This window comes from Sarcophilus harrisii, chromosome 4, assembly GCF_902635505.1.
Source record: "Sarcophilus harrisii chromosome 4, mSarHar1.11, whole genome shotgun sequence".
Taxonomy (NCBI): domain Eukaryota; kingdom Metazoa; phylum Chordata; class Mammalia; order Dasyuromorphia; family Dasyuridae; genus Sarcophilus; species Sarcophilus harrisii.
In genome coordinates this window covers 105,763,950-105,789,819 of record NC_045429.1, presented here as the reverse complement: position 1 = coordinate 105,789,819, position 25,870 = coordinate 105,763,950, and the positions used below count along the sequence as shown (strand labels likewise).

General features: G+C 35.7%; 1 protein-coding gene across 3 annotated transcripts in view; it reads right to left on the bottom strand.

Moving 5' to 3' along the window:
- The window catches only part of HHAT (hedgehog acyltransferase), a 479,576-nt gene that overhangs the window by 158,139 nt on the left and 295,567 nt on the right, over positions 1-25,870 (bottom strand). For all 3 annotated transcript variants that reach the window (XM_031937309.1, XM_031937308.1, XM_031937310.1), the window contains exon 10: positions 3,930-4,131. In XM_031937309.1, the coding sequence (XP_031793169.1) occupies positions 3,930-4,131 (202 nt within the window). The remainder of the gene's footprint in view (positions 1-3,929; positions 4,132-25,870) is intronic.

Here is a 25,870-nt window from a genome sequence, read left to right as displayed (position 1 = left end):
CCAATGATGACCTATGCAAAATAAGTAATATAAAGAATGTCATCAGGAAATGCATGATTGGAAGAGGAAGTGGGCAAGTCATATGATGAACGCAAAAGACCATCTTGTTATAAATGGATGAGTCATGTGTTATGTTAAGATGGTACTCATGAAATGTAAAAGAGACTTTAGCACAGTGGCAGATTGTCAAAGAAGGATTTGCAAATAGGTGTCACACAGCCACTAAAGTGACTGATTTTCCAAAAATTACCCTCACTTCTACTCAATAAACTCAATTGGCACTCTATTATCCCTATGGTCAAATAAACTTCTTTGGCATTTAAAACATTTTACAACCTGTCCTATTGCTACTATTCCAGTCTCCTTTTACATTCTTACTCTTTACATATTCTAGGTTTATCCATAATTGAGTACTTGTTGTCCCTCAAGCATGATGTTTAATCTCTATTCTTGGTATGTTTTCCCTCCTCACTTTTGATCCTTGGAGTTCCTGACTTCCTTAGACTTTTTCTGTTCCCTCTGTGAATACTCCCTTTCCACATAAGTTTGACTTCTGTACCCTTTTATCTCACTTACCACAATGCCAGGAAGATAAATAATAATAATAAATGCTTCTGGATTGACTGATCAAAGGTATGCATGAGTGCCAATGAAGTGTCCTCTTAATGAGATCACAAATCCACTGACATATTAAAGCTACTATTAAATATCTATCATGTACAAGAGAGTGTGCCAGATTCTGAATATACACAAATAGTATACAACCCATATCTCCAAGGACAATCTCGTAGAAAAGCCTTGCTAGTTCTTCTAACTTGAGCCTGTATAATTCAGTATAATGCAGAAGGTATCTCCTATTTTGTGTGCCAAGTGATTTTTTTTAATCTTAAAACTAGGTCAAGGAAGAATATGAAAGATAGAAGGTGATTGATTTAAGAAGGTGACTAAAAATAATAACAGGTTTTTAGTGTCCATTGGCCAAAGAGTGTACCTGTTAGCTGAGAGAGAGGAAGTAAAGGTAAAAAAAAATATGAGGAGAGAAAGTTTTCAGGAGGCAAAAGATCAGTCTAGGAGGAGACATTCTAGGAACACCATGGGAAAGCCAGGTTCAGAAAGAAGAAACATGGAAAGCTAGCCCCTTGGTCATTGATTATAAGAGCTGCAAGTGAAAAATGTAATTTCATTGCCAAGGGCAGAATTAGCTACTATAATCTGGAAAGGCAATTTAATTCAAGCAGATCAATCTGAAATAGAAATGAAAGGCTAGGGGGTAGAGGGGGCAGAAAGACAGTAGAGAAAAACATATTTGAGAAAGAAAAAAGCATCCAAAAAATAAAAGTAGGAAATAAAAGCATATAGACCCAGAACCTTGAGTTATTTAGCAGAAAATGATGGAGATATAATGCCTAAAGAGAAGCTGAATCTAGTAGATCAGAAATACTGTTGCTCCAGGTTCACAGCCAACAAGTCTGGTAGTATATCAGTAATAGCTCAGGAAATGTTCTAGAAAACTCACAAAAAAGAACTTGATTGGGATATGCTACAGGACCTTGGGCTCCCAAAATTATAGCTTAGTGTTGCAGAAATAAACAGAAATATTAAACATGTTTGTAAGTGAATCAAGTCACAGTTGATTCCATCAAGCTGAAAGAATTTTGACTTGAGGATCAATGATGGACTGCCCATCTGCTATCTATCAGCCCAGGGATGTTCAGAGTTGTTTATCACCAAAAGGAAAACTATTGGGTGATGAATTTTTTGAGCCATGGCAATGCATAAATACTCTCCACTAAAGCATATAGGTACTCTGATGCACATCATTAGAAAGGGGGCCCTCACAGGGATGAATTGTCAAACCCCCAAATTACTGAAGTAATATCCTATTGTATCTATTTATCTTTAATGTTTAGCAACAGATCCTTTGGAGAAAAAACCAACTAGAGTTATGTAATCTTTTCAGGGAATATATCCTAAGAGAAAAGGAAAAATGGCTGAATTGAAATCTACAAACTAAGAAGTAGTAGGAGCTCAATTTGGAAATAAGAGATAAAGCAAGAGAGAGAGAGAGAGAGAGAGAGAGAGAAAAGAGAAAAAGAAAGAAAGAGAGAGAGACAGAGAGACAGAGGAAAGAAAGAGAGAGAACAAAAGAAAGAGAAAGAGAGACAGAGACAGAGAGACAGAGGAAAGAGAGAAAGAGAGAGAGAGAGAAAGAGAAAGAGAGACAGAGAGGAAAGAGACAGAGAGACAGAGACAGAGGGAGAGAGGAAAGAGAGAGAGAAAGAGAAAGAGAGGAAAGAGAAAGAGAGAGAGAGAAAGAGAGACAGAGAGGAAAGAGACAGAGAGACAGAGACAGAGAGACAGAGGAAAGAGAGAGAGAGAGAAAGAGAGGAAAGATAGAGAGAGGAAAGAGAGAGAGAGAAAGAGAAAGAGAGAGGAAAGAGAGACAGAGACAGAGACAGAGCCAGAGACAGAGAGACAGAGACACCAGCAAACCAAGTGTGGTTTACTGAGCAGATGAAGAATGAAAGAATGGTACTCCATGGAAGTGGCCCTTGGTACCTGTGGATTATAAACAGAAAAGACAAATAACATAATAAAAAGTTAAAAGTGATAAGTGAACCAGAGAGAGACATAAAAGCTATGAGAGTTAGGAGAGACCAAGCAGGAAAGGCTTTATGGAAGATGTGGCATCTGAGCTGACCCTTGAACAGAAAGGATTTCAACAGAGATAGAGGCAGTGAAGAAGAATGGATAACAGCTATAACAGAAAAGCAGCAACAAAACTATAAAGTCAGGAGCAGGTAGCTATGTTTAAAGGATAGTGCACAATCTACCTTGGTTGCCACATTGAATGTTTGAAGTGCTGTGGGAAATATGGCAGAATTGGGAGCATAAGATAACGGGGGATGGCCTTGAATGTTAGGTTGGAATTTAGTTGGAAAGGCTTCCCACGCTTTAGGCTGCAAAGGCAAAACTGATGATAATACTTCTTTTAATTTCATATCCATTGATAAAATTGTATTACTTTCTGCTGTTAAATCATTTTTTTTCAATTTCTGGGGATTTGGGATATGCTGGAGCCAACTTTAACACGTATGAGAGAGCTGATTGTTAAATTTTGCATCTCAAAAATCAGCATTTGATGCAGATCAGAGTATGTTTTATTTTTTCACTGACTTCTAGACTTAAAGAAATATTATCAATGCAGATTAAAAATAAAAATGTGTGTGCATACAATGGGGTTGGAGTGCCATAAGGCATTTATTGGATCATCCCTCTAATGTTCTATAAATATTTCTTGAACTCAGCAGAAATCCAGTAGTAGAATTCTCAGGGAATTAACTCATTACCAGACTGGAGGCCTTGTGACTAAAGGCACAGCAACAATTACTGATATTTATATAGTTCCTTAAAGTTTGCACAGTAATTTAACCCATTATCTTAGTTAAGCCTCACAGGAGCCCCCTGCCCACTTTTCCTGAAATTACATTTTATTTAATTATACACAAGCATGCTTATTTGGGGGGGGCGGGGTTGTTTTTGTGTTAATTTGTTTTAATCTCCAGCCTTTAGCACAATGTCTGGTAAATAATAAACACCTAATAAATATTTGCTGATTGGTTTCTTGATGTTGCTTACTCCTATAAAATGTAAGCTACTTGAAGACAGAGACTATCTCATTTTCATATCTGTATCCTTGGCACAATGGAGGGATTTAATAAGTCACCAATGATTAATTACATTCAGGGTATTACTTATCTAATCTTGTCTCTGAGAATATGAGATCTGATAGGACTAAAATATTTGATTTCCTTAGTAGATATCAGGGAGAGTCCTGTGACTTGAGAGCCATCTCATAATCACCCTTCCCCTCCTGCCCAGCCTGCCTTCCCCTCAGCCCAAGACACAAAAAGCATCTTTGTGCTCACCAAACTGTCGCGAATGAAGGGGATGGACAGGAGCCTCCGCACCCCATTCTCCACTGTCACTCCTACCCAGTTCAGCACTGCCCAACACCACAGGTAGTCATGCCCTCCATGCCAGTAACTCACAAATGCAAAAGTCATCGCTGTGGAAAAGAGCATTCCTAACACTCCCTGATGCGAGCCTCCCATTGGGATATAGATGTATCTGTGGAAACAAGAGAGGGAGAGAGATACACATTCATCCATTTATATCTTTAACACTCAACTCCTGAGTAGCAGGGATGAGTTTTAAATGTTGAAGCAGCTGGTGGCTCAGTGCATAGAGCACCAGATCTGGAGCCAAGAAGACCCGAGTTCAAATCTAGCCTCAGATTTTTAACGTCTGACTCAGTTTCCTCAACTGTAAAATGGGGATCATAATAGCACCTATGTCCCAGATTTGTTCTGAGGTTCAAATGAGATGATACTTGTAAAGCAATATACACAGCGATTGGCATGTGGTAGGTGCTATATAAATGCTAATTCTCATCATCATAACTAATGCTTTTATAGTGATCTACATGTTATCTCATTTGACCAGCATAACAACCCCTATGAAGGAAAATATCATCATTTCACAAATGGGGAAACTGAGGCTGAAACAGGTTACATAACTTGTCAATAAGTGACCAAGGCAGGATTCAAGTCTCTCAGACATCAAGACAAGTACTCTATCCAATAACTACTTAGTTGAGCAGCATTAATCACCAGTTGTATTCAAGATACTTCATGAGGTTCTCGGAAGACAGAATTCAGATTTAATCATTATCCTTATGAATTTATAGTCTATGAAGGGGACATAATACATACATGATAACTAGAGTAATATGTAAATCCATTAGACATCTACATAAAAGTGCTAAATGAAGTCTGAGGGGGGGAACGTAAAAGTATGTTAAGTGAAAAAAATACAGAACTTAAACATTGGAGATTTTCTATGTAATCTTACAGTAGGCATTGAAAAACCATTTCTTAAATTAAACTGAACTCAGGAAGAGGCTAGCTTTAAATTATTATTAGTGATAATTCATGTAGGATTCATGCCTTGAGTAGAAATTAAAGGATGAAAAATAAAGCACTTATTAACTATTTACTTTGTGCTAGACAACTTTAACTTCAGAGTCTTTTCTAACTCTAAAATTATGATGAATATATGACCTTTCAATCCTTTCACTTCACAGATGAAAAAGCATTGCTGGAGATTGCTAGAGAGCCTTCTAATGAGAGATGGAATGAAAGAGAAAGAGGTCTGAGCCAATCTTATCCTCCCAGGCAAGTTGTTTGGAAGTGAGCATTGAACCCACAAGTAAAAAAGCAAGACTAAAGACAGCAGGTGCTCGATGTGATAAAGGCACCAACCAAAAATATACTCCAAGTGAATGACCATGAGGCTGTGATCTAATACAGGAGGAGCTACTGGAGTTCGTTCTGGTGTCAAAGTATCCTTAGAATTTTGCCAGGAAGACACTAGGATCCCAGAGCTTAAAGAAGTCATGAATTCTTTCCAGAAATCATCTCAACTCTCCATTATAACTTTGTAGTCAATTTTCAAACACCAAGTTCTACTCTTGTTAACATTTCTCTACTGCCCCTCTTCTCTCTACAGTCTGGAGTGGTTAGACTCCTTAAGTTTGAGAGAGAACACAGTCTTCTCTCAAGAAATATTATATTTCTAACATGGAAGGAATAAAAAGGGTTCCTTTCATTTTCTCCTTTCCAAAACAAGAACATTCTGAAAAAATATACATACATACATACATACACAAACACATACACACACACACACACACACACACACACACACACATATATATATATATATATTTTTTATTTAAGGATGTAGGATGTGGGTTCAAAGCTAACTCAGACACTGAGGAGCTGAGCAAGTCACTTATCTTCTCTCTGACTCAATTTCCTCCTCTGTAAAGTGAGCATTATCATCCTCTAACGATTGTTGTGTGAATGAGATAATATTTGTAAAGTACTTTGCAAACCATAAAGCACTATATAAAGGCTAGTGATTATTTTTAATATGTAAAATTCATAGAATTACACAGGAAACTAGCTAAATTTAAATGCAGTTACCAAAATATTTTTTAAAACAAGTTCACAAATTCGACCTAAGAAAAACCTGCTTTTAAAAAATTCCTCTATTGTGTTTTCCCCCCAATCAATTTCTCTAATTTAAAATTCAGGCTTTTGTGTATTCTTTTTTTTTCCAAAGTGAAGACACACTTTAAAAGTTTTAAAACTGTTCATATAATCAGAATTTCTATACTACTGGTGCATGAAGCTTGCAAAGAAAGTCCAGTTCCCCAAAGGGGGCATGTTTCCATGGTGGTGAAGAAGAAGCAGTGAATCTTATGACCATATGAACATCATTTTTAAGTATCTAGACAATACAGTTATGTCACTTTCCCTTCTGTATGATAACTAAGAGAAAACTCAGAAAATTCTTTTTATTCTAGGAATCAATCAGTGATAGTTTTCCAGGAACACTGAGATGTGCTGATTTAGAGCCCAAAACCTGATCTAGTCCTTAATGAAAAGATGAACATGCATCTGTTTTTACTTAACTTCTGGAAGGTAGCAAGTACAACAGAACCCCTGGTGATGACATCAACAAAGTAATAAGTTTATGTTATAAATGTTCCCAAGTCTGGGATCAATATAAACAATAATATACCTTTGCATGATTATGTGCATGTGGGGAGGAGTGGAAATCTTATAACAGTAGGACTTTGTCTGGAGATTTATAGGACCTAAATGCAAAATGCAATAGAACTATCCTAGGATTTAAAGTAAAACAAACAAAAAAACAACTGTTTCAGTGGCTGTCTTGCCATCTACTACCAATGAGATCTCACTTCTCCATCTCTTTGAGACTCAATTGTCTTGTGTGTAATATTAGAAGGGTGAACTAGATGATGTTTAAGGGTTCCTTGCTTCAATGAATTATCTTAATTTCGCAATGGAATCAATCATTCCCATGGCAGAACTTTCCACACAAGAAAAAAATTAATGCATTTCTTCCTATCAATAACTGGGTGACTTTAAGGTTTGAATTATTGGCACTTAGCACAAGCTTAACTAAACTCAGCAAGACTCTTGATTCACATTTCTAAAGATGAATTCTGTGGAGAAGAGAAGATTCTCAGATAGAAATTGCTATAGGAAGAAACTCCAGAATACTTCCCATGGGCTAGAGAAACCTAGGACATTATAAATATTTGGAATTAAGAGAAGGACTTCATCTGCAATAAATCCATTGCATAAAGGTCATGAGAGCCCTCTGATAATTTATTATAACTAATTATTCTATTAAAAGAGGTGCTAAGTTCATATGTTTCTGCTGCAAAAAAATAAAAAAAAAAAAAATACAAGAGCTATCAATGCTCTCTCAATTTCTCTGCCCTAGGGCAAAGCCCTAGTCACTTCACAGCTGTTAATGTGGCTCTGAGATGTTGCATATTCCCAAAGAAAGGGTCACTGTCTCCCTTGGCCTGCACTAAATAGGCATGTCTAGAGCATATGCTTCCTGATTACATTTATATTTAGTTTTGACCCTTTTAGAATTCATAGATTCACAGAATGATAAACTCCTCTAAAGATGAACCACTGCAGATTGTCTTAAAGATATATCAGTTACATAATTGAACTACACTTCAAGGATAAAGTCAGCTCTCCAAATTGCACCTAACTATGGAACCAATTGCCAATCCTCTTGCAGTCCTCTCATATCTGGAGAAAGCAATATCCTGTTATTTGTTGCTAGGAAAAGATTCAAGTAGAGAAGTACTCTTTTCTCTTTATGCTTCTGGGATATTGTTCTCTCCTACTTCTATCCATCTGACTATTTCTCTTCAGTATCCTTTGCTGGCTATTCATCTAGGTCACATGTGCTAATTATAAGAGTCCCCAAGTCCTGGGCCTGCTGCTTCTCCCTCCATACTATTTCATAACAAAAATCTCAGAAAATTCCTTTTATTCTTGCAACTAATCAATTATTTTCCCTCAACATTGAGATGTGTTAGTTTTGATCTTGAAAATGGATCAAATCTAAAAGATGAATGTATATCTGCCTTTATTCAACTTCTGAAAGGCAGCAAGCACAACAGAATATATGATAATCTTAATGCATCAATTCCCATGGATTCAATTGTTTTGCAAACATACTTAACCAGCCCTCCTGAAGTGTCCACCTGCCTACTGGACATCTAGAACTGGATGTCTTACAAACATCTTAAATTCAACATATCCAAATTGAACTCATTGTTCTGCCTGCCCTCCAACTCTCCCTTTTTCCTATGTTCTGTGGACCATCCTTCTGTCTCAAAACATAGATCCTTTTCAATTACTTCACTTACTCCCATATCTAATCAATTGCCAAATCCTATCATTTCTATATTCATAACATTTCTCAGCTAGCCCACCTTCTCTCCTCTGACATTGCCTCTGTTCTAGTGTTGATTAAACTTCTTGATGATTCTCCCATTTTCAAGTCTCTCCCCACTCTTAATCCAGCATTTGTTCAGTTATTAAACTAATCTTCCTGAAGAATAAATCTGACTTTCTGACTTATTCAATTAACTCTTGTGATCCTTGTTGTCTCCAGGATCAAACATAAAATCCCCTATTTGGCTTACATAAATCTTCCTTAACCTTACCCCTTACTTCCTTTTCAGTCTTTCTAAACCTAACTCCTTTCCACTGCCCAAAACTGCAAACTAATAATACTGACCTCCTTAGAATTCCTCACAAAAGACATCTCCCAACTTTTGTGTTTTCATTGATTAGATCCCATGCTTGGAATTCTCTCTTTCCTCATCTCTGCTCCTACCTTTCCTGGATTCCTTCAAGTCCCAACTAAAATATCACCTTCTGCAAAAAATACCTCCCAAAATCCCTTAAGGAAAGTGCCTTTTCTCTGTTGATTTCCTCCAATTTATCCTGTCCATATCTTATTTATACACATATTTATATATTGTCACCCCCTCCCAATTAGACTGTTAATGTCTTAGATTTTTCTTTTGAATTTTTTCTGTATCCCCAGTAGTTAGCATAGTGCCTGGTGATAGCGTTAAATGCTAAGTGACTGAGCTCACCATTTACGGTGTCATCAAGTCCAATTAGCAATTAGCAAGAAACTGCACCAAAACAGAATTGTATCACAGGGTATTAAAACTAAAAGGAATCTGAGACATCATTTAATTCAACTTGTTTATTTTATAAACTGAAACAACTGAAGTCCAAGGAGTTGAAATTATATACCTCCCTCCAAGAATTAGAAACTCATCTGCCAAAGCCCTAAGGGCTACAAAGTTATCTTTCTTCCTACAATCCTAGGCTTCACCTCGTTGTTAGGAAAGCTTAGTTGGTTGATGTTCAGTGCTCGGATTCTATGTCTTTATTTAATCAATATCTAAATAATCTTCCCCTACCAGACACATAGGGAGTGGTGAAAGGAGTATCCTTTGATTGATTAATGGAGTTTCTCCCCTCATATAAAAAAAGAATAATTCAACCCAAGGCCCACTTCACAAAAAGAAATCTCTTTCTTCAAAGTAACTCCTCTCTGGGTAGTTAATAAGACCTTAATTCCATAATTCAACCAGCATCTCTTAAGTGTCTACTCTGTTCAAGAAACTGGAAACACAAAGACCAAAAACAAAAAGCAAAACATCAAACTCAGTTCAACTTCAAGAATCTTACATTTATTCTGAATTCCTAATGGGAATTGCCATTTCATTTATAATCTCCATATTGCTAGCTGCCATATTCCCTTCCTTCTGGTACTGAGGGAGGAAAAATAGGCATTTGACACTGGGTCAATCCTCCTGGACATGCCCTCTCTGCTTTTCCAAGATCCAAGACAGAATTAAGACTTAAAATACTTGTATTAGGAAGGAAAATAAGGCAAAAATCACCAAACCTATCAGAATTACTAAATTGTAGAGATCAAGAATCCATTTCTGATATTCTCTTCATCTGACTTTAAAGACCTGAAAAATCTCTCAGACAAAACTAGCTCCCATCCCCATCTTAATAGTATCTGTTGTTGTCTCCACATGCTTAAAATTGGAGTCCTTTCCAGCTCTAAATCCATGGTCATCTGATATGCCATTTTGTCTGAGAAGAAATCTTGGCCTATATCTACTCAAAAGTTTAGTGCACACTTGACTTTCAGCTTCTCTTTCCCTAGATCTTGAGATACTATTGGCTCCTCCCACTTTTAATGTCATCACTTTTCAAAGCCATTATATTGATATATTATAAAGATTTACCACAATTCCCTGAAATTAACACAGAATCCACCAAATTCCACAGAGTGAGTCGAATCTCATATTGCTTTTCTCAACCTAAAAAAACAATAATGCATTAAGGATATATATCAAATCTTATTCATACATAATTTCTATCCAAAAAATGTGAGAAATCATTTCTTTTCAGTATGTTTGACACTATATGAAGTTATTAGTGCCCAAACGGGAGTGTTGAACCATTAAACACAACAGACTTCAACATCAGAAAGAAGAAGAACTAAGATTAGACTCAGTATATAAAAACTATAGGCTAGTAATGAGGTAACATGTGGTTTTCTATTTTATTTTGGCTTATAAGCTGCTTGGAGCTTTCCTAGGTACTGACCAAAATAACCTAAACCCAGAAGGAAGGTGCAGTAACTTGAAGCTGCCTCAAGACAATCATTTGTATTTGGGTGGACTTTGTTTCAAACATACAGCTGATCTATTACAGATATTCCTCATCCTATATGCATGTTTTGGTAGCACACTAGGCATTGCCTGAAATCAAATCTCTCAATCTTAGAGAAAAAAGCCACAGATAAGCTAACAACCAGTTTTTAGTGGGAAAGGGAAAAGGGCCAGGGGACTAGAGGGTAGGAAAGTATGTAATATACTCTTAACATCAAGTTTGTTTCATGTCACTCATAAAGGGATTTTAATAAGTATAGCCAGCAGTTGGTTAATTGGAGACTGTAATTTTTATAGTCTCCAGGAGACCATGAGAGGTCGGCTTTCAAAAGATTTGGTACATTTTGCACTATGCAATTCTCAGTCATTTCAGTGTAGGATGCAGGATGTGAATCTTGTATTCCTCTTTGAAAATTTACCCATAAAAAATACTGTGTCCTACTTGGCAAAAAGAGTGATGTGAAATTTATGAAACAGAAATTAAATTCAACTATATTTAGTAATATTTAAGATACTAGGTTTATTTAATTAGATGTCAGCATTAAAAGAACATATCATATGTCTCCATTACTCATGGTTGGTGGGTCAGCTGCTGCCTTGTGCTGAGGTTGTTTCAAGATCAAACTCATTATAAGTCAAGCTATTTTGCACAAGAATATCATGTTTTTCCAACCTCACTTACAAAGCCAGTCACCTTTTAGGGTACAGTCTGTGACTAGGGAACAGTGTTTCTCAAAGATATCTTCTTTTTCTACACAAGAAGGACAGAAAGACAGAATGAAGAGTTTGACTAGATCACTTAATCTAGTCAGTACAACTGCCAGAAAACAAAAAAAAATATTTCATGGCACATTCCTTAGTACCATCTTTCTATGCAAGAGACATCAAAATTCTGTCACTGACAACCAAGTTTTCTGGATAGAATTCCTTCATAGATCAAAAGCATTTGGGGAGGGGGGAGGAATGTTAGGTGATCTGACTTGTTTTTCCAGAGAAATTCTATTACACACAAACATTAAACTTAAAATTTTTCTTCTACGTTGAATATGGATTCAGGTCAATAAACATTTATTTCCCAACACTTCCTCCTATATGTACTGTGCTACACAATAGATATATAAAGACAATTTTTTAAAAGTCCTAACCTCATTGAGCTTACCTATCCTGAGGAATATAAAATGTAAGTAAATGAAAACTAATTTGAGGAGGGAGAGAGGATTAACATCTATGAGATTAGAACAGGTTTCATGGAGGAGGTAGAATCTGAGTTTAAATTTGACAGAAGCTAGGGATTATCAGCAAAGATTAAGAAGGGGTGTATTACAAATATAGTTTGCAGACTTTGCAAAAACACCAAGGCAGAAGATAATATGCTGTTCCCTGAACTTAGCAAATAGATTAGTTCAGCTATAACACTTCCTATAGAATTGATGCTTCATTTTTGTAGTGGCATCTGAATGGATGCCCATCAGTTAGAGAATGACTGAATAAATTATGGTATATGAATGTTATAGAATATTAGTGTTCTGTAAGAAACGACCAACAGGATGATTTCAGAGAGGCCTGGAAAGACTTACATGAACTGATGCTAAGTGAAATGAGCAGAACCAGGAAATCATTATACATGGCAACAACAAGATAATACAATGAATTCATGATCAATTCTGATAATGGAATGTTATTTCAATCTAAGAAGTAATGAAAGGGCAAGACTGAGAGAAATCTGAAAATATTTGCATGAGCAAACAAAACAAGAACAATTTTTATAAACAATAACAATACTATTAAAAAAAGAAAAACTTAAGAACTTTGATCAGTGTAAATAACCAAGCAGGATTCCAGAAAATTGATAATTAAGTATGATTTCCACCTCTTTGCAGAAAGGTGATGGATTGTAAGTTCAGAACAAAGTATACATTTCCCAAAATGACAAATATATGAATTTCTTTTTCATAACCATACTTTTTTGTTACAAGAGAAAGCTTTTGTTTTGGGGGCTAAGGAAGATGATGGTGGTGATTCTGATGCAAAAGAGCAACAAACTAAACAGAAAACATAAATAAAACCCTCAAAACACACTGAAGCACTGAAGAGAACAGGAGGAAGTTCAGTGTGGAATATATACAAGCAAAGCAGAGTTGGTATTGCCATGTTAAATTTAAAATATATTTTTGAGAAAAGCTGTACATAAGAGATTGTACTTCACATATACCTCTCCTTTTCCTGTTCTTCATATGTGGAAATGATCACATTTTTGTGATTTTTGTCAAGAATAAAAAAAGACAATAAATTTAAAGTGACTACATAAAGACCTAAGCTTGTATGCTGTTAAAAAAAAAACACCACCCAAAAAACCTTTCATAACCAAATAAGTAAATATTGTTATTGTAGTTTTGCTAAGCAGAGCTCTCTGTTGTACTGATTATTTGTTCAATTTTTTTTCTGTAAATAATCACAACTTTCTCACCACTGAACAAGTTACTGTTTTAACAAGTTTTGTCACAGAATAAATTTCAAAGTTGGTCTTCAGTTACTCTCCAAAAAGGATATTCTATTATTCTAGGAAGACAGGGATGTATAAAGAAGAGTTAAGTATCATAATAATGTTCTACTTCTATCTATTGTGCTTCTAATTCATCTTCTGTGTTCTGAGAACATATCAAAACCTCAGCTTTCCCCAGGGCAACCAGATGCACATTTATTTCTGGAGTTATAAATAAGCACCATATGAGATGGTAACTTTGGAGATTATGTACAGAGAAGGAGGAAAGGGAATTGTGTAGTATTTAGCACCATGCCAATGAGATTAATTACTAATAAAAAGACCCTGGAAGTCTCTGCTTAATAACCAGAAAGACTTCCTGGCAATCTTCCTATCTTCCTCTCTCCCTCCTGAGTAATTTTAAAAGCAATGACAAGTTTCTTAGGGTCTCAAAAGAATGGGAGTAAGACATAAAAAAGCTAGAGATGGTATATATAATAGCACCTCAAATCCTGGAAGCCTAAATATTCTTTTATCAAAAACTCTATCTCTCTTATGATTTCTTTGTACAATCTCTTTCAATCCCTTTCCCTCCCACCCAATACCCTTTATTATCCCACCTCTATTAATTTCATTTACCAGATTCATTTATTATGTTAAGCTCTGTGGAAATGTGAAACTAACTTGAAGGTTTAAATGGCCTTAATTTTTAAAAGAAATATGCCATCAAGAAAAGCTTCATAAAGTACAACATTGATTAGCAAAGTATTTCCATTTCCATTTGTGCTTTAATGATTTAGGAATACCCATGCTAGACTTGGAATTATATAGAACAAAGGAACAAACTTGCACAAAAATAGAGAAAAACATGTCATACCCATTGTGCTGGCATTAGTAAAAACCCATTGTGTAAGATAGTCTCATCCTCAAAAACAATCAGGGACAAAGCAAAAAGAGGTTTATTAAGATCTCTCAAGAAAGGGCATCTCCCAATTGACAAGGTGTTTGTCAGCAAGGAAGTGCAAAACATAAACTTTGAAACACAAGATTAAATAGGTCCCAAAGCTCCCACTCCTCCAGCCTGACCTTTCCTCCCATAGTTTGGGAAAGTCTAGGTTTACATTTTAATCCTGGAAATCTAGCCATAAACTAAAGAATATAAATCAATAATAATAAACTCATCTCATAAGAAAATTCAAAGCCATCATCACCTTTAAAAGAAGTACTTAAATTCTAATTAGGAGGTGGTGGGAAAACTGGGACAATCATCTGCAACCCTTAACTATAACTCTATTTATTATTATTATAAAGCCTCAAGTCACAATTAAGGCTATTTTTCTATAAGAGCATGTTCGGTAAAACTAGGTCTACAACAGATAGAGCACCAGCCCTTAAGTCAGGAAGATCTGAGTTCAAATTTGGCCTTAGACATTTAACACTTCCTACCTCTGGGACCCTGGGCAAGTCACTTAATCCCAATTGCCTCAGGGGAAAAAAAATAAAAAGTATCTTCATTCAATCAATTCTACACATCATGATTGGTTAGCCAGTCAAATCACAACAAAGGTTTAATATTGAATTTGTCCAGTTTCCTATATTAAGGGAAAGGCAAGGCACAATATAGTAAAAATATAGTTTGTGTATACAGAGAACTCACAGTACAATAAAAGTATCCAAAGAAATAACATGGACCTTTTTATGGAAAACTTCCAGTCTAAGAGGAGATCAGGTCTCTTTCCCTGGAAACTTGTATTTTAAATGAAAAAAATTATTTCAAGTTCTTTATGACCCTGGTTTTGTGATAAGGCACTTTGCTTCCAAAGAGAAAATGGAAGCTTGGAATGTGACACAGAGTGGGGATATGAGGTTCATCTCCTTTTCCTTACCCCTTCTCCTAGATACTTGATGTAGATTCTGGCTCAAAAAGATTCAATAAAGGTTCAATAAGAAAAATATGGTATTCTGGTGGATCCAGAGTAAATTGATCTCTCCATCCTACTGTTACTAATGTTCCTGAAGAGTAAGTTAACTAATCAATCTTATGATGAATTATGAGTTCAAAGAATTTGAAGAAATATTTATTCACTTTCCCACATCATTCATTTTCTTTCTTTTGATTTTCTATTCTTTTTTAAGAGCAGTACTTATTTCCGAACAAAAGCAGAGGAAGGAAACAAAGGTCCCTTGCTCCCCATACATTATGCCATTATGAATTATTAGTCAGTCATTTTCCTTTAGAAACTAAGTCACTACTCATTTTCTCTTTTCCAAACTTCATTTCAGAATAATCTAGCTCCAACAAAATACACACCTCTTGACTTTCTTGATTAAGAATCTATGGTGACTCCTGGCTGAGTACAAAATTCAGATCTTTAGCCAAATTCCTCCAAAACTGTCCTCTCCTTCCACCTTCAGTTTAGCATTTGTTTACCTCACTACTTATCCTTTGTTTCAGCTAATCAGTAAATATTTTTAAGCACCTACTATATGCTAACTATTGTGCTAAACCCAGGTGATACAAATAAAAATAATTTAAAAAAAAGTACTAGTTCTCAAGAAGCTTACAACCCAATGGGAGAACACAACATACAAAAGGAGGATGAAAAAGGGAGAGAGGAAGTACTGTAATGCTGGTGAAACTGAGGCAAGATAGAGGTTAGAGAGTTTTTGATATTTTATTTGAGAGTGAGAGATTGTGCTGGGGGCATGTTGCCCCCAGGACTCATGTCTCAAAGCATCCAACAGCCAACATGAGGTTCCCATGAAATATATATACATGTGGGTCTTAAGCTATCAGAGTAGAGTCCAAGGCAGGGGGGTGGAGTCCAAACTCTGGTGAGCGGGAACCTCCAAGAAGGGACCATCAATCTGGTTCTGGCAGATTGGAGAGTAGGACCATAAATTCTTGATAATTTAGGATTAAGAAGAACAATGGCAGAATGGGGGGGAGGCAACAGACATTCTGATAAATTGGGAAGGTCTGGAGTCATGATGTCTAAGATAGAAGGGGTTTTTTTTCCTTATCTGGATTAAACTTTTACAAATTTATAATCTTAGAGTAGCCAGCCCTAAATTCTAATGATTAGGAGGGAGGGATGGTATTGCACCCAGGAGGATTGAGGCAGAACAATTCAAGGAACTGAGGCAGAACAGTTCAGGGAAACTGAGACAGAACAATTAGGGAAACTGAAGTAGGATCATAAAAGGGAACTGTGGCACACCAGTACCTGATAAGGGGGAATAATGGAGAAATCCAAATTAGTCCAAAAGCAGCATACCTAATGGGAAATGGGGAAAAGACTCTGTTGAGCCTCTTCCTTAAATAGAGACCCTGAAGCCTATGACACTGCTCTCTAGACAATGAACTCTGTTGATTACTACCTACAGACAGTTCATTTTTTATATCCTTAGTTCATCTGGTCTAGAATGGTCACATAAGAAGCATTGTCACATAGCAGAAAAAGAACTGAATTTAAAAGCTGAAAGTTCTAGATTTGAATCTAAGTTCTGTCATTTGTGAGCTGTGTGAATGTTGGATAAATAATTTTTCTTCTATGACCTTCAATGTCCTTATCTATAAATTCAGGATAATTAAAAACGACTGATTTCCAGCTCCATTTTTGTGAGGATCAAATGAAACTGTGGATGTAAAGCAATTTATAAATGTAAGGATGCCACATAAATGCCAGTCAGTCAATCAATATTTATTCAGTGCTTACTGTGTGTCATTCATCATGCTAATCATTAGAGATACAAAGAAAGGCAATCTTCTCTCCCTTCTACCCATCCCGATCTCTGCCCTCAAGGAGCTTCCATCCTAATGAAGAAGACAACATGCAAATCACTAGGTACAAAAAAGATAGAAAAATAAGACATAATCTCAGAGGGAAAGCACCTAGTAGTGAGGAGTATATGGTACAGCCTCTTGCATTAGGTGATGCATGAGCTGACACCTGAAGGAAGACAGGAAGCAGAGGGGAGCAAGAACATTTTCTCATTTTACTCCCAAGCATACATAGGGAACAGGTGATGAAGAAAAGGCACAAATCCCAAAATAAAATGTTATGTGTAAGCAATAGGAAGTAAAATGCCACTGGATCATAGACATAAAAGAAGGAGAATACGAGAAGACTGAAAAGGTAGGAAGAGAGCTGCCTATAAAGGGCTTTAATAATAACAATTTAAATAATAATAATAAAAATAGTAAAAGGATTTTATTTTTCAGTTAGGAGGTATTAGAGAGCCACTTCTGTTTACTGAATAAAGAGAAAAGTGACATGTTAGACTTAACTATAGGAAAATCACTTTGGCAGTTGAATGGAGATTCAGAAAGAGTAACCAGAAGATTACTGAAATATCCCAGACATGAGGAAATGCATACCTGCATCAAGGGAGTGCCTATGTGACTGGGAAGAAGGGGTTGATAGAAGAGATCATAGCCTGTCTAAATGCCATTTGTAAAGAAAAGCATATTTGGGGTGAGGGGAGGGAGAAGGGGGTCTCCCCCAGGACATTCTTGAATTAAGATCCAGGCAAATGCAAAACAAAAATCAGATGGGGTTACTATGGACTCTGCAATGTCATCACTCAAGGAACTGAAAAGGAAGATGAAAACTAAATGCAAGAGTATAAAGAACTACAAAGAAATAACTATCATTTTTCTATACTATTTCAACATGGGTGGGAGATGATGAAAAACAGAGTTTGCCATGTTATTCTTAAATATCAAGTCCTTTCAGTGAGCAGCCAGATGGCCATCTCCCATACTAGGAAGAATGGATCTGATCCTGCTCCCTGGCTGCTGGGGAGGACAGGGAATGACCCCTACTACATTCATATGAGTCAGGGTAAAATAAGCAGAAGAAGCAATACTCATTAGGGAAAAGGAAAATCAGGAAAGATCAATGTCGCAAAGAGCCAGAGAAAAGAGTATTAGGGAGAAGGGATCTTAATATACTGTCTCATTACAATTAGCACCATCATCTTTATTTCTAAAGGATTGTATATATCAGCCTCAACTATCAAAAAAATCATATTAATGATAAAAATATCATGAGCCAAATTTTTGTAAGAATCGTTTAGCTTTTACTTCTCTGGCCACTGACCAAATTTCTAATCTCAGAAAACAATTTTGCAAATATTTATTGCTGTTCACAAGAAAATCTGGGAAAAGAAGAATGGATATTACAGTTTAACAAACTGAGGCAGTAGAAAAAGTGCTGAATTTTTATTCAAGAAGACCAGAGTTTAAATCCTGCCTCAGAAACTTATTAGCTATGAAACATTAAACAAGTCACTTAACCACTCTCTACATCAGTTTTCTCATTAGTGGAATTATAACAACTGCCTCAAAGAATTGCTTTAAAGATAAGATGAGTTAATATATACCAAGCATTTTGTAAACCTTAAAGTATTATATAAATTTTATTTATTTATTATATATATTATTATAATACATCTTTTATTTTTAGGTTAAATATGTGCAATTCTTTTAGACATATTTACATATTTGTCATTTGTGCAAGAAAAACCAGATCAAAAGGGAAAAACCATGAGAAAGAAAAAAAAAAAAAACCCAAGTAAATAATAACAAAAATGGTAAAAATACTATGCTTTGATCCACATTCAATCTTGATAGTTCTCTCTCTGGATGCAGTACATCCTTTACTTTTAAAGCCATGGATAATGTTGAGAGTGGGAAAAGGACCCCAAAAGTTTGGAGTCATAGACCAGTGACATGATGTATCTCAAAAGAATTTGCAGGCTTGAACCAATTTCCTGGTCAAGGGGCAAAGTTTTATTGTAATTATAACGCCATTACAAGCAGACTAAATTGCAAGAGAATTTAGCAGTGGGCTAAGAGAGAGAGAATACCTTTATCCAGCTTTCTATCATTGACATGTTAATTCTATAACCCAGAGGTAAGATGAGGAGTGGTCCTTTCTGGAATTTGATTCTCACTGACCAACATATTATCAGTATTATTTCAGAAGTTTGGTCCATGGGATTATCCTGAGGCCAGAAGCTATCTGACAGCAATGAATTGAGGAATAGTCTATTCAAAATCAGACAGATTATTGTTTTTATATTGGGAGTGTGGGAAGTCCCTAAGGCAACTCCAAAACCAGAAGATTTAGGATTGCTGACTTATTGTTAGAACAGAAGCCCCCCTAAGATCAGGGGACCTTAAAATCATTGCTGTCTCCCCTAAAGCTATATTTCATCAATAGCAGAATGGTTCTCAGATTAGAAAGTATAGTCACAAAAGTAAATGCCATCATTCATTCCTCAGATATTATGTCCTCTTAGGGGTTTAAAGAATAACATTTGGAAAGTCAGGTTAAATTATTACCTACATCATAGAAAGTTGAAAGCAGGGAAGGGATTAGAGTTTGGTTGATCAGAAGGTGAAAACCTAAATGTTTTACTCAAGCAGTAACCTCCCCTTACTCCCTGGACACACACTTTGGGGGGGAAGAAAATTCCTGAACATTCCCCAACACTCCCAAGTAAATTCATCATTTTGTCATTTGATGGTAGAGAGATGGATAAGGAAAAGTTGACATGTGTTAATGATTAGAACAAGTGCAAATGTGAGGGAGGAAGATCATATCCTAGTAAATGGCCTGGCACTTCTTCACATTCCATACAAAATGTAAAAACACACACACGCATACTCACATAATGTGGTACTAGATGCTTGGTGCTTACATCTCTGTATAAAGAGGAAAAATGACAGATTACATGGGCTCAGAGGAAAGCTAAGAACTCAGACAAAACATTTTAAATATATATACAGGATGGAACCTAGGGTGTTCAATCTAGAGACCAGGAGTATTCACCAAGTGCCACAACTAGGAAATGTGTGGGTTGAAATGGAAGATGAAAAAGGCAAGTGAATGAAGAAAATATAAGAAAAATGAATGCAAGAATCAAAACTACAAACTTTGTAGTTTGGGGCTTATAGGGCAAAAGTACCTCAATAAATACAAAAATACACTTTGGGAAAGTTCAGAATAAAACAAATCTTTGTAAACCAAATCTTTTTTAACCCCTATAGCCAAACCAGAGCCAAGGATTTATCTAACTGATTTTCCATCTACCTGAATGCTTAAAACTTCAGCTTTAGACTTGTCACATTCTTTCTATCCTTCCATCAAGAAGTTAAAAGGGTACATTATAAACAATGATAGCTGATATCATAGGCTGTCAGGATTACAAAACACATTACATGTGTTATCTCTTTGGACCCTAAAAAGAGCACTGTGAGTTATATATGAAGAGCAGTATTATCCCCTTTTGATAGAAAAACTGAAACTCAGACTGGTTGACTTGTTCATGGTCACACAGCTAGAATGCCTTTGAAACCAGGCTTCTACAGATTTCCAGTCCAGTGATCTCTCCACTATATCATGATGCCTCATTAAATAACCATTAAACAGAAACTGGAGAAAATTCTACTTACAGCAAGCTTGTAGTAACAAGGAGTAAGGAAAGGAAATTTCAAAGAGGCAAGTTTAGACAAAATCTTCCTTATAGCTATAGAGTGCAAGGAGATGCCTTGGGACGCTGTAGCTTCCCCTGTACTGGAGGTATTTAAGTAAAGGCTAGATAACTGCTAGTAAGGAGGTTTTATAGTAGCAAAGAACATATGACTAATCATGCCCATTTTTTCTGGGTATGAGATGATGCTGAGTTCTCTTCCTCCTCCAAAATTCTGTGAAATGAAGACTCTTTCTCCTAATTAAATAATCTCCTCCCTTCCAATATATCTATGTTTAGATTTTATATATTGTATTTTCTCAAGTAGAGTACAATGAAAATTGAGAATAATCAAACCATTTTTTGGAGAGTCCAGGATTTTTCAATCTGACAATGAAAAGAAGGAGGAGAAAATGTCAGTGAATGCCTTCTGGGGGCACTCTTTCAAAACCCTGTCTTTCGAATGCTTCTGTCTGTATGAAAGCAAAAACAGCTCCAAAGCTGAAATGAGCTTGGGAAAATAAACCAAGTGAAATTTCTTGCCAGATGAATTGATGAGGGAGCTCTTTCCACAGATTGAAATCGGGGCTCTGACAAATCAGCTTTGACAACTCTGTTTCAAGAGGTTCTCGTTTATCATAATTATGATACATCATCTCTATCAAAGACAGCACCTTTTAAGTATGGGCGCTTGAAGGGAAAGCAGATAATGTTCTGGTCTGTGCATGAATGACAATAATTCTGAAACAGTGTCCAATATAAATAAAACCAGTACAACATTTACGGAAATATAAAACAAGAACATTATTACAGACCCAGGAATACACAGTCCCATTCCAAGCTCTCATAACTTACTGCAGGGAGATACACCCAGATGACACAAATTATTTTTTTTAAAAAAGTCTTGTAATAATTGAATAACTTCTCCTGAATGAACGTTAATGATTAATCTTTTAAGGGCTGGCATTCACAGAGACAATCTAAGGAGGAGAGGAAATTGTGTGCAAAAAAGGTAAACTCTTCAGATTAAAGTGCTACCATCTCTGAAGTGCAAATCACAACAAACTCACAGACAATAGCTATAAAACAAAATATCCATTCATCCAATCTAGCAAACAGTGCCTCCTCAAGAACTGGGCAGAAAATGAAACCATGTTGAGGTGATAGCATTATATTTTATAACCTGGGTGGAATTTCTTTTCAGTAGGGGAGTGTCAAGGAGGATGTTCTTTGGGCTGATAAGCACAAGACCTGATTATTTTCCACTTCAGGGACAAGGACTGGAATTATAATTTTATTGGTATAGAGAATTCCTGAGTAAGAAAACCTCCTCCATCCACTCATATCATCACCTTGTCTCCAACTTACAGTCTTAAGAAAGTTGTCTTGAACACTTTAAAGTTTAGGTGGCTTGCCTAGGATTATATAGTCAGTATGTCAGAGACAGATTTTCCTGGCTTTGAGGCCAACTCCTTGTATAATTCCTCCCTTTTCTCTACATATTTTATCTTTTATTCAGAGAGGAGAACTTTTCTTATACCCCAATGAGGGGGAAATCAATCTGTCTCCATTCATGAACAGTCAGTGTAGCTACAGAAGTAGTCTTTTTGAGGGTGGGAAAAGGGAGGAGAGAAAAGGAAGTCTGAGAAGACAGAGAAAGAAGTTCCATTTTGTATTTAACTGAAAATTACATCAATGCCAATAAAAATAATGGTTCAGCATTTTATATGTTGCTACCTTCAAGACACAGAGATACAAAAATGACTTTTCCTTGACTTGTTGAAAGAATGAAAAATTAAGGAAGAAATTCACTTCAAGGAATATTTCAAGTTTCACTCAGCAATGTCCTTAAGTTCCACTTAGGGATATTCAAATGTTAAGGTTCCACAAGGGAGATGGGCAGACACATTTTCAGAAACAAATGACTTATGGGGTATGACAGCTTTCCTTTATGTACATTCATCTGTGAAGTAGTGGACTGATTAAGATTTTAAAAGAGTTTAAAATGTGAGGTCTGATGGAAAGAACTGGCAGAGTAGTAGTCAGGAGCTCTGGGTCCTAGTCCAATGAACTTAAAAAATCTATTTACCCTCTGAAATTCAGTTTCTCTTTTTGGGAAATAAGTATTAGCACATTGATCTTGCAGGGTAAAAGATAAGAATCAAGTGAACTAAGAGATGAAAAAAATTACTGAAAAACAAGAAATATTAAATTCTCTATTACTAATCATAGTCAGAAAATGGGGTTACTAGTTAATCATCTTTTCTAGTTACTAAAGATGTCATAAATACCACATGTATTAATTTCTAAAAATTAGAATACAATAACATAGACTTAACAATAAAAGCACAAACTGAAACAAAAGACCCTTTAAGGTGTTGCAGTATTTCTGAAGTATTATTATGAATCTTGATTATAATTGGACCAGACAAGCATGGATATATCAGGGAATGGAGTTTTCATTTACAGAATGATAAATGATGGAGAAAAAGCTTTTATTAAATACTTACTATGTACTAGGCATTGTAAGTACACAAATATGAAAGCAAAAACATACCTATCTAGTGAAAATCATTATGATTTTAGCCAGTGTTATTCTTTTAATGTTGGTCTGAAAAGTTCAGAATCATAATATAAAATGGCACTTTCTAACTATGACAACTGATCTGTGTGCACGCAGGCAAGATTTATAGTTTATTGATAACTTAAAGATTCCTGGTAAGAATTATGAATTCATGTGGAATGGCAAAATCCAAGGTACTTTTCAACATTACAGCTTCAAATGAGAGAGAATAAGAGAGGGCTAAATGGAAAATGGAAAAAAACCAAAACCAAATACTGACAATTTCACAATGTGAGCAGAGAGAAAGTACTAACAATGCATCTTATTACATGCTCCAAGAACAGATTTCTTCCTCTACCTTCCAGAAATCTCCTGAACACCTGAAGCAGAATTCAGTGACTAACAAGGGATTTCAATGACAATATTCAATGTCTTTTTATTGTATTCAGGTATAAAGCTATAGATCTTTGCTCAGATCTATGTCTTCCTCCTTGGCCCATGATATACCATATTCCTGAGTCTGGCATCCTACAAAATCAGACAGATCTTTATAATGATTCCTCCAAGGACTCTTTCCAGATTAACCCCAGATTACCCATATCCTAGACAAAGTCCATGCTCTCTGATACAACCTTCACCTATAATAATGTGCCCTTTTTTGTCTCTCCATTACATCAGAACAGAGATTCCCAACCTTCTTTGGTACCTTTGATGTCAACAAACCTTCTTGTATTGTGTATTTATTATGAAAGAAAATAAACATGCAAATAAGAAATGAAATAATATGATTAAACATTTTTTTCTTCTCCAAGCACACATCAAAACTTTACAATTTCATTGATGGGGGAATAAATTCAGATTTTCTAGAATATATCAGTAGGATAACCAGCTAGATACACATACTGATCCTTTTACCCTCTCTATTCAATAAACTCTACCAGCATCTAATTAATTCCAGATTCAAATATAGAATTTTCCATTTTGTTTTTAAATCTGACCCCTTCCTACATTTCTTTTTATCTTCTGTATAGTCTACATGAATGCTGTTGAACTCAAATAGAAATGGGGCTATTAAACAATAAATAATGATCCCTACTGGCCACATATTGACATAGAAAACCACATGTAAATATTATATGTGTTCTATTACATTTTTGTTTTGTTAAATATTTCCCAATTATTCTAATTCTGGTGGCATTCAGAAATGTCCCAGGCCACAATTCAGTCCCAGATCATCGTCTCTGTTGAACAATCTAGAACACTGGTCTCCTTCTTATTCCTCACAAAAGACATTTTTATTGGCTGTCCCTCAAATCTAGCATGTTCTCCTTCATTTCCATTTCTTGGCTTCCTCCAGTTCTCAAAGCTCAAATCCTATCTTCTGCAAACTCTTTACTGGACTCCTCAATTCTAATGATTTAAGGGCACGGGCTTAATGCTTTGGATTTGGAATTCACCAAGCTTAGATTCTAAGCTTTATATATATACATATATATGTATATATATACACACACTTTATTTATATAATTTAAATAGAAGTAAGGTTTCCTAGTTGAGTGGGGTCCTAGCCAAGATGGAGGAACATGTTTTAGGAGGGTTTAGTCAATCTTATCTATCAGCAACTTCCTTCCCTGAATGAAACAAAAAGTCTTAATCCTAATTTAATAATTGGTTATTAATTTTATAGAAAAATAATTTCCCTCAGCAAGAACCTTCTTTTGCTTTTCTGTATATTTCCAACACCTAGCGCAGTGTATAAGCACACAGTAGGTGATTTAACTTGACAGACCTCTTAAACTTGAAATAGCTACAGGAGTATTGTATAGTCTTGATTTTGTACTCAAAATACAATAATAATGATCTAAAAAGTCAAATTTTACAATGGACAGAGGACTACATTTGAGGTTAGGGGATCAGTGTTCCGATCCCAGCTCTGCTACTTAACATTTCTGTGACTTCATAAAATCCACTAAACATTTTAAGGTTTTAATTTCTTTTCTTGTAAAATGTTGGGATTGCTTTAAATGAGCTCAAATGTCTTTTTCACCTCTAAAGTTTATGGTTAACTCTAAAACCAATAGAAACTCATAGGTTCTGGGCAACATAAGAGAACTCTGGTCCTTTTCTCAAAGTCTTCCCATCCTTACACCTGTAGCAACTTTATATTACACCTTCCTTCCTCCTTCTTCCATCCATGGTGATAGAATTTAAATGAATTTTTCTGGAAATATCTTCTTCCTTATAAACACCCTCCTTTTCTTTAACAAGCTGGGTAAGTGCTTTCCCTTCCACCTCCACCCTTTCCTAATGTCAACAATGCAGATTGGAAAAATACACATTGCTTCCTAAGTACCTACTCTAATTAGAGATCCTGTGATTTGCATTGTAAATATATTTCATGCTAAAAGGTATTCTAGAAATAAACTCTGTATTCCCTAAATGCTCAATGGCTACTGAAAAGAAACTTTTTTACTATGTTGCCTCCAAATGAATTGCAATCCTGTAATTAAGGTTCCATCAAATTTAATCTATACAAGTTTCTACAAAGATCAATAGAATAGGGTGCTTTAAGTGAATTTCTGATGTATAAAGTTATCAAATGCTGCACCCTTTTCCATGTATATGAAAGGAAATCTTTTAAATGAGTATTTTTAAATGGAAAATT